Raw genomic sequence first — 9,837 nt, forward strand, 5'->3', positions numbered from 1 at the left:
ATGGAGGAAGGAAACACCAAGATTTTAGTCCCATAGATTCTTTGTGTGGTTTTGCAGAAAGGCAAAACAATGTCTACATGATATCCCATGATTTAAACTTCTAGCATTTGCTGCTACAGAAACTAGATGACAGTTCTAAGAGGAGTATGCAGACACACACACACACACACACATATATATATATATATATATATATATATATATATATATATAAGCTTTAAAGGCAAAGGAAACAACATTGTGTAGAATGGGTCCATTAGAACTTATCTATCTGTCTTCCCTGTAACTAAGCTCTGTTGCTTCCTGAGAGTTAGGTATGGTGAGTGTACGATCGTTAGTGATTCTGCTAGTACTTAATCGGACCATCCAAGCTTCCCGATGCAAACTGAAAATAAGAACATAGTACGAATTAAAATAGACTAAAATATTCGTCTTTCTCAATATGGTCCGATTGTATCTAACTCCTTGAGCTATATGTGAGATCCCACATTGATTGGAGAGGGAAACGGAGCATTCCTTTTAAGGGTGTGGAAACCTCTCCCTAGTAGACACGTTTTAATATCTGCTAGCAGTGGGCTTGGGTTGTTACAACTGATATCAGAACTAGACATCAGACAGCGTGAGCGAGGACACTGAGCCCCCAAAGGAGATGGATTGTAAGATTCCACATCAGTTGGAGAGAGGAACAAAGTATTCTTTATAAGGGTGTGGAAACCTCTTCCTAGTAGACGCGTTTTAAAACTGTGAGGCTAACAACGATACATAACGGGCAAAAACAGATAATATCTGCTAGTGGTGGGTTTTGGGGCCTAGTATCTTCACTGACACTTGTTTCTTTCTTCAATCGATGTGGGATCTCAAAATCCACCCCCTTCGAGGCTCAACCTCCTCGTTGGCACACCGCCCAATATCTAGCTCTGATACCAACTGTAGTGGTGGGTTTAGGCGGTTACACATACCACGTGAAAGCATGAGTCAATCAAAATCAAAATCTTATTTCATTACCTGCTGAACGATTGGATTAGTAGATGTTGTAAATTCACGAGTCATTCCTTGCCAGACAACCTTCCCCTCATGTAAAAATATTAACCTACACAACATCAAATTTTGTTCTTTCAAGGATTCGCCAGCAAAATCATTTACATTTATAAGCAGCAGCAAGAGGTTGTAAAACAGCAGTTAAAACTGTAACCTGTCAACAGCTCTCCTAATGGTACTATGTTGGTGGGTGACAACAATATAGGACGCAATGTTCCCAGGCTTCCCACTAGCATCCTCACCCTTAATATGAACAGAACGTATAAGATCTTCAACAACAGTTGATGCAATTGGGTCAAGTCCAGCAGTTGGTTCATCATACAACAGCACCTGATTACGTTTGATTATAATCAGTCAACAAGGCAGTCATACAGCTAGTAAGCAACTTTGTTGCCATTTACTTCAAAGAGAATAATATGATTACAACTTCACCATCCAAGTTTGATTACAGACTAGATGAAACCATATAAAACCAACCAGACATAATATAGGAACCACATTTGAAAATACTTCGAGATTTATGAAACCGGCCGGATTAACAATAATACTTCCTTCCTAGTTTGCATCTCTCGTTAATATATTTTATAAAGCTAAATCTGTAATAGCCCAAGCCTACCGCTAGCAGATATCGTCCCCTTTGGGCTTTTTCGTCCAGACGTATGTTAGGGAGAGGTTTCCATACCCTTATACAAAATGTTTTGTTTTCCTCTCCAACCGATGTGGGATCTCATAATCTACCCTCTTTCGGGGTCTAGCGTCCTTGCTGTCACTCGTTCTTCTCTCCAATCGTTGTGGAATCTCACAATCCACCCGTTTCGGGGCCCATTGTAAGATCCCACATCGGTTGGAGAGGAGAACAAAACATTCTTTATAAGGGAGTGAAATCTCTGCTTAGGAGACGCATTTTATAAGAGTACGAAAACCTTACTGGCACTTGTTCCTCTCTCCAATCGATTAGGGATCTCACAATCCACCCCCCTTCGAGCCCATTGTGAGATCTCACATCGGTTGGAGAGGGGAACAAAACATTCTTTATAAGGGTGTGGAAACCTCTCCCTAGAATACGCGTTTTAAAACCTTGAGAGACAATCCAAAAGGGAAAGCCCAAAGAAGACCATATCTGTTAGCAGTGGGCTTGGACTGTTACAAAATACATCAAGTCTAACGTCACCAGGAACTTAAAATGCCAGAAGATCTTCGTTTTCATCTTAACCCAAAGTTCGACCTAGCCCTATAACGAGTAACAGAGAAAACATTGAAATAAACCAATAACTTAATAATCAAACCAATAAAGGAGATACCTCTGGCTCAACTTCTTTCCTCGTGTTATCAAATATTATAGACCTAGCTAAAGCAACTCGTTTCTTCATTCCACCAGATAATTCAGAAGGTAGCCGATCCTCAACTCCCTAACAAAACGAAAAGTTAAAATATGAAATACCGGAAAATTTCGAAGCACTTCCTACAACGAAACATACTACATATTCGAGGATGTGTAAGCAAGAAACGTCAGCTCGTTCCATCGATAGATAGACGTAGTTATATCTTAGTAGGAATTTAATACCAAGTGAACTTGGAAGCTATAAGTATGCATCATCTTATAAATAAATGACAGTCAAACCTTTAGCCCAACAGCAGCTAAGTTCTCAGTTACCAATGCTGAAATTTGTTCTTCAGACAAGCTTGAATTTTCATATCTAAGCAGTAAACAAGAACACAAATGAGACGAACCCTTCAGCACTGAAAAACTTAATCCAGGCTAAGCTCAAAACATATATATAATGAAAATTGTGGCAAGACTTTTGTTTTTTTTCTAAGAAATAAGTTCCTTACAAAAGGAAGCCAACATTTTGCCGAACAGTTAACGAGTCAAAAAGCGCCGCGCTCTGAAAAACCTACAGGTAGAGAAAAACGAACGAACGAACGAACATGTTAAGAATTGAATACAAATCTAGAATTTTTAAATTACAATGAAACCCGAAAGCTTAAGTTGATGGGTAGTTCTTGATTTAGATATTTAAATATGAAAGTTTACATGTCTGCCTAACTCGAATATAGTTTAAATATATACAAGTTAGAGAAAATTCTAACCAATCCAATTCGAATACCAGATAGCTCCTCGTCATCGATCAAACCAACTCGCTTTCTACCTCGAATGTATACCTCTCCCTGTTCACGGGACCAGAAATCGAATGAAGAGAGCTGTATAAACCTGGAAATCTGAAAAATGTATAGTCCAACATCAGGAAAATGCTCAAAGACAGTCATTAATGTACCTTGTCTGGAGAAAGAAGACCTGCAATGATCTTCAGTATTGTAGACTTCCCAGTACCAGAAGGCCCAATTACTCCCACAGCTTCTCCATGTCTAATCTATACACATAAAAATGGGAGAGGAAGTATAAGTTTTTTAAAGAACAAAGATGAATAAATATAAAACAAAGAGATTAGCTGATAGAAGAGCTGTGAGAATCTTGACGTAGAGGTAAGGAGACATTCTCTCGATCAAAGTCTTCCAAAAAATGTCAAGATACAGCATAGCCGAACATAACCAACGTAACCTCATGGAAGCGGGACACGAAGAGAATAAGCCTTTCGGTTTACTCCCGACCCTTGTTGTCTTCCTTAACGTCCTATCTACACACGTACTTGTCTTGTTCCGAGTGGGTCAGCACCTCCGAAAGAAACGGAAGACTTCCCTCCCCCTAGAAGGAATGTTTTGTTCTCCTCTCCAACCTATATGAGATCTCACAATCCACCCTCCTTGGAGGCCCAACGTCCTCACTAGCACACCGCTCAGTGTCTGGCTCTTATACCATTTGTAACAGGCCATGCCTACCGCTAACAAATATTGTCTTCTTTAGGCTTTCTCTTTCGAGCTTCCCCTCAAGGTTTTTAAAACACGTTTTCTAGGGAGAGGTTTCCACACCCTTATAAGAAATGTGTCGTTCTCCTCTCCAACCGACGTGGGATCTCACATAAGCACAAAATGTAAATGGTAATGGAAGTGTACATAGAACACTTGCCCTTAGAAATCCCAAGAAATTGCATAAAACTGAAAAAGGAAATGAACTAAATAAGCAGAAATGTGAATCACCTTCAAGTTCACACCTCTCAATATATGCTTTTCTCCAAAGGATTTGTAGACATTTCTACACTCAATAAGAACATCAGACTCATCCTTGTCCTCATTTTCTGGGCTTATATGTTCTGATCTAAACGAGTCCTGATAATGTAATCCTTGTTAAATATGAACCATAATACACAAATGAAGATACTCACTGAAAGAAAGTGCATAGTCAAAGTAAACAAAGCTAGAAAGTATTTACGCCTTGTCGCTAATTATGGATGCATAAATTGATAGCTAAAATGGCAACAAAATGAAGAAACATTATGAGCAATCAGATATTAACTGCGACCAAGACGATCTGGGGCACATCAGAAGCAATCAAACAGGAAAATCATAGAGTTTGCAGACATACGAACAATTCTCAAATGCACAGGACGCAGCAAATAGAAGAACACAGAGAAATAAGTCAAGAAGTGAAAGATGTACAATGGAATTTACGGCGGCAGGTGACCCATTACTCTTTAAGTACGTCGGAGGCGCAATGCAATTACGAAAAACAACCCTTCTCCGATCCTTTTTCTTTAAACAGAACGAATTGTGAGCATCAATAACATATACTTTGCGCGATCGAGAGGAACAATCGGGTACTGTTACTGGGAAGAACACCGAACCCGATAAAGAAACCATGTTATCGGGATAGACCAGTAACCACGATTCAACTAATCCAAAATCGACCTCCTATTGACTTATTAAAGAAACCCACATAGGATTATGAGAACCCCCTCCTGAAAACTCGATTTAATCTTGCAACTCAAGCAAAGGATGGTTTAACGAATTGTGCTTTAGAATGAACTCGAAATGCGGCAGTGCTTGCCCAGAAGAAGATCTGGAAAGATGAAGAAAAGAGATGGGAATGTGCAGAAACTTTGTGGATTGAAAGGAACCCACAGAGCTCTTGGCCTTCGTAGACTTGCCGCGGTGACGTGATGAACTGGGTTTGCAAACGTCGCCTTGTGCGTCCTTTCACTTCAATTCAGGACGTGTTGCTCTCGGCATGCCAAACTCTTGTCCAGTATTTTTACTTTGTAGTTATAGGCCTATAACGTCTCAAAAATATCATGTTTAGGCCTGTCAGACATCAAATGTCTCAGAATGTACTATATGGAATATGACTAACTGTCAACTTCTCCCTACGCAAGGTTATATATGCTAAGCCGTTGTTATCTCTCTCTTGCTTGCTTATATAACGTCTCTCTCAAAAATCTATCTTTCTAAAATCTCTCTCTACCCTCATTTTCTAAAACCTTCTTTTAAAATCGAGGCTAGAGGCTCGCATACGTTGCTTGGCAGTAGGCGACGCAAGAACAAATTGGCTTAGCTCACTTGTCGTTGGAAAGTGAGTGCCGCACAATCTCTAGTCCGCTACCTTCAAAAGTGCGATTGTGTCAAGTGGTATTAGAGCTTTGTTAGCTTCGTGACACAGTAAAGACCGAAACCATGTCGGCGACAAAGTCGACACCCAAAGCACAAGCCGACCGGCTTACGCTAATAGAGGAGGAAATGCTGTTCCTCAAAGAAGTCCCTATCACCCTCCGCTTCCGGGAAGCATGGGTGACTGAATTGAGTGAGAAAGTTGTAGAAATCGACGCAATGGGCAACCGCTTGGATGGGTTGTCAATCGCAGAATTGATGTTTCGAGTGACCTCGCTCGAAGAAAGAGTTGCTCCTACGAGCAGCCCAAAACTGTCTGGCAGTCCGGATAGCTCTGTCGAGCACAACGAGGGACGTGGCGAAGAGTTCGACGTGCTACAAAATACAATGATGAGCTTATTCAATGGATTAGCTGATGAATTTAGAACAACAATGACGACATCCAAGAAAGGATGGCCTCCATGGGCACTCGAATTGAAGTGACCATGAAAGCCGTGGAGAACGTCACGGCTGGGCAAACTAATACAGGGTCCAACAAACTAAGATTCCCAGATCCTAGAGCCTTCAAAGGGAATCGGGACGCCAAAGAGTTGGAAAATTTCATCTTTGATGTCGAACAGGACTTCAAAGCCACAACAGCTTGTACCGACGACAAGAAGGTGACCGTAGCCTCGATGTATCTCATAGATGACGCCAAACTGTGGTGGCGTACGAAGGTGCAAGACATCGAGGATGGATTGTGCACCATTGACTCGTGGGAGGACCTCAAGAAAGAGTTGAGGGACCAATTCCTCCCCGAAAACGCAGGACATATAGCAATGGAAAAACTAGTAGCCCTGAAACATACTGGAGACATACGAGACTATGTCAGACAGTTCTCAACCCTGATGTTAGATATCAGGGGCACATCAGAGAAGGACAAGGTGTTCTTCTTTATAAATGGGTTACAGCCGTGGGCCAAAACAAAACTACACGAGAACAAGGTCCAAACCCTAGCTGCCACAATGGTCTGTGCCGAGAGAGTCATAGACTATAGGAACGAAGCGGGATCCCAAAGAAGAATGACACTAGCCCTAAACACTAGGGGCAAGACATACAAGCCACTAGGTCATCGAAATGGAAGCTCCAACAGACAGAACGGAGGTAACAACAGACCAAGCGGATGAACGGATAGACCTCCTAAGAACAACCAAGCGGGGACATCTCGAGGACCTTACCATCAAAGGAACCACCCAACGACACCTTTACAATGCATGCTGTGTAAAGGTCCCCACAAAGTATCTTACTGTCCTCATCAGGGCTCTCTCACAGCGCTCCAAGTGTCTATTCAAGAGAGCAATGACGCAAGGGTCGAGACTATGCTAGACAAGAAGGAAGATCAAGACAATCCTCGAATGAGCGCGCTTAAATTCTTGTCAGCCCTTCAACGGAAGGTCGAACCGAAGGAGATAGTAGAGAAAAGACTCTTGTTCGTAGATGCGACAATAAATTCTCGACCGAGCAGGAGCACTCTAATAGATTCAGGAGCGACCCACAACTTCATGGCCGATCAAGAAGCCCGAAGATTGGGACTCACCATAGGAAAGAACCCGGAGAAAATGAAAGCTGTCAACTCTGAGGCCTTGCCTATTGTGGGAGTTTCCAAAAGAGTCCCCTTCAAAATAGGGGATTGGACAGGAGAGCTAGATCTTGTCGTAGCTCGCATGGACGACTTTGACGTGGTACTTGAGATGGAGTTCCTCCTAGAACACAAAGTTATCCCAACGCCGTTGGCAAAATGCTTAGTGATCACCGACCGTAACCCCACAGTAATACCTGCAAGCATCAAGCAACCAGGTAATCTTCGAATGATCTCGGCCATACAATTGAAAAGGGGACTCGCACGAGAGGAACCTACATTTATGGCCATACCACTGATGGAAGTAGCGACCACCGAAGAAACTGTCCCAAATGAAATCAAGGAGGTACTAAACAGCTATGCTGACATAATGCCAGAGAGCTTACCCCAAACATTACCACCTCGTCGGGACATTGATCACGAAATCGAACTCATCCCCGGGGTTAAACCACCAGCGAAGAACGCATACCGGATGGCTCCGTCCGAGCTAGCCGAATTAAGGAAGCAACTGGATGAGTTGCTGAAGGCGAGATTCATCTACCCGGCAAAGGCACCCTACGGAGCCCTCGTACTGTTCCAGAAGAAGAAGGATGGGACGTTGCGTCTGTGCATAAACTATAGAGCCTTAAACAAGATGACGATACGCAACAAATATCCGCTGCCGATAATATCCAACTTGTTCGACCAACTTCACGGGGCCAAGTACTTCACGAAGTTGGACTTACGATCAGGGTATTACCAAGTACGTATTGCCGAAGGGGACGAGCCCAAGACGACGTGTGTAACGAGATATGGGGCCTTCAAATTCCTAGTAATGCCCTTTGGCTTGACAAACGCCCCAGCTACTTTCTGCATGTTGATGAACCAAGTTTTCTACGAATACTTGGATCAGTTCGTCATAGTATACCTCGATGACATAGTGGTTTACAGCACAACTCTAGAGGAACACAAAGTGCACTTGAAGCTAGTGTTCGACAAGCTACGACAGAACCAACTGTATGTCAAGAAAGAGAAATGTGCATTCGCACAAACATGCATCAACTTCCTTGGACATGTCGTCAAATGTGGACAGATTAGTATGGATAGCGATAAGATAAAAGCTATCCAAGAATGGAAGGTTCCTACTTCCGTATCCGATGTGCGGTCCTTCTTAGGATTAGCCAACTACTATAGGCGGTTTGTCGAAGGGTTTTCACGATGAGCCGCCCCATTGACAGAGTTGTTGAAGAAAGACCACCCTTGGTCGTGGTCAAATGATTGTCAAATGGCCTTTGAAGATCTGAAAACAACCCTGATGAGGGGTCCTGTCCTCGGATTGGTAGATGTTACAAAGCCATTTGAAATAGAAACAGATGCTTCTGACTTTGCCCTAGGTGGGGTCCTTATTCAGGAAGGCCACTCCATCGCTTACGAAAGTCGAAAGCTCAATGACGCCGAAAGTAGATACACTGTCTCCGAGAAAGAAATGCTGGCTGTAGTCCATTGCCTTTGAGTCTGGAGACAGTATCTCTTGGGATCACAATTCGTAGTGAAGACGGATAACAGCGCCATTTGCCACTTCTTTGATCAACCAAAATTGACGGTAAAATAAGCCCGGTGGTAGGAGTCGTTGGCCGAATTCGACTTCAAGTTCGAACAAAAAGAAAAAAAGAGTAATCAAGCAGCCGACGCACTGAGTCAGAAGGGCGGACATGCGGCCCTGTGCATGTTAGCCCATATTCACTCAAGTAAGATCGATAGATCGATGCGCGACATCATCAAGGAACATTTACACAAGGACCCATCGGCCAAAGCCGTCGTCGAACTAGCTAAAGCTGGGAAAACACAACAGTTTTGGGTTGAGCGAGACCTTCTGATGACAAAAGGAAACAGATTGTATGTCCCAAGAACGGGAGAACTGAGGAAGATGCTCATTCAGAAATGTCATGATATCTTATGGGTCGGACACCCTGGGTGGCAAAGAACATACGCCTTAATAAAAAAGGGGTACTTCTGGCCAAACATGCGAGGCGACATCATGCAATACACCAAGACGTGCCTCATCTGTCAACAGGACAAAGTCGAGAAAGCCAAAGTCTCAAGACTCTTGGAACCTCTACCTGTACCGACAAGACCCTGGGAAAGTGTATCTCTGGACTTCATAACACACCTCCCAAAAGTCGGGGAATATGACACTATCTTGGTTATCGTAGACCGATTCTCAAAATATGCAACGTTCATCCCCACTCCCAAATTATGCTCGGCCGAACTCACAGCCCAACTATTTTTCAAACACATTGTAAAGTTATGAGGCATTCCGTCGAGCATCATCAGTGATAGGGATGGTAGATTCATTGGGACATTCTAGACTGAGTTATTCGCCTTCTTGGGAACAACCTTAAACATCTTCTCGAGTTATCACCCTAAAACCGATGGATAGACAGAACGGTTCAATTGCTTGCTCGAAGAATACTTACGTCACTTCGTCGACGCTCGCCAGAAGAACTGGATACAACTATTAGATGTCGCCCAATTTTGCTTCAATTGTCAAACCAACTCGTCTACGAGAAAGAGTCCCTTCAAAATTGTAAGTGGACGACAACTGGCCTTACCCCATATTATTGATCATCCTTATATAGGGAAAAACCCTCAAGTTCACAACTTCACAAGAGAATGGAAGCAAACAACAGATATAGCCCGGA

General features: G+C 42.8%; 1 protein-coding gene across 3 annotated transcripts; it reads right to left on the reverse strand.

Moving 5' to 3' along the window:
• Positions 1-12: 12 nt before the first annotated feature.
• Positions 13-5,164, reverse strand: LOC111485572 (protein TRIGALACTOSYLDIACYLGLYCEROL 3, chloroplastic-like). 3 transcript variants are annotated; one of them, XM_023132503.1, is made up of 11 exons: positions 4,606-5,164; positions 4,135-4,263; positions 3,315-3,410; positions 3,130-3,207; positions 2,872-2,933; positions 2,660-2,735; positions 2,340-2,447; positions 1,193-1,368; positions 1,006-1,090; positions 269-385; positions 13-161 (listed from the first exon to the last, which is right to left on the reverse strand). In XM_023132503.1, the coding sequence occupies exons 1-10, from the start codon at positions 4,792-4,794 to the stop codon at positions 347-349; spliced, it is 1,038 nt and encodes a 345-aa protein (XP_022988271.1). In that variant the 5' UTR covers positions 4,795-5,164; the 3' UTR covers positions 13-161; positions 269-346. The 3 variants fall into 3 exon arrangements, with proteins under 3 accessions (XP_022988271.1, XP_022988270.1, XP_022988272.1); XM_023132502.1 differs by having other exon boundaries at positions 4,594-5,160; XM_023132504.1 differs by lacking the exon at positions 4,135-4,263 and having other exon boundaries at positions 4,594-5,164.
• Positions 5,165-9,837: the final 4,673 nt, after the last annotated feature.

Source organism: Cucurbita maxima, unplaced genomic scaffold, assembly GCF_002738345.1.
Source record: "Cucurbita maxima cultivar Rimu unplaced genomic scaffold, Cmax_1.0 Cma_Scf00010, whole genome shotgun sequence".
NCBI classification, from domain to species: Eukaryota; Viridiplantae; Streptophyta; class Magnoliopsida; order Cucurbitales; family Cucurbitaceae; genus Cucurbita; species Cucurbita maxima.

Coding starts and splice junctions, on each gene's coding strand:
- LOC111485572 (XM_023132502.1), bottom strand. CDS start 4,794: ATGGTTTCTTTATCGGGTTCGGTGTTCTTCCCAGTAACAGTACCCGAT. Junction 2,448..2,659: donor TAGCTGCTGTTGGGCTAAAG/GTTTGACTGTCA, acceptor TCGTTTTGTTAG/GGAGTTGAGGATCGGCTACC. Junction 386..1,005: donor CTAATCCAATCGTTCAGCAG/GTAATGAAATAA, acceptor TCTTATTTTCAG/TTTGCATCGGGAAGCTTGGA.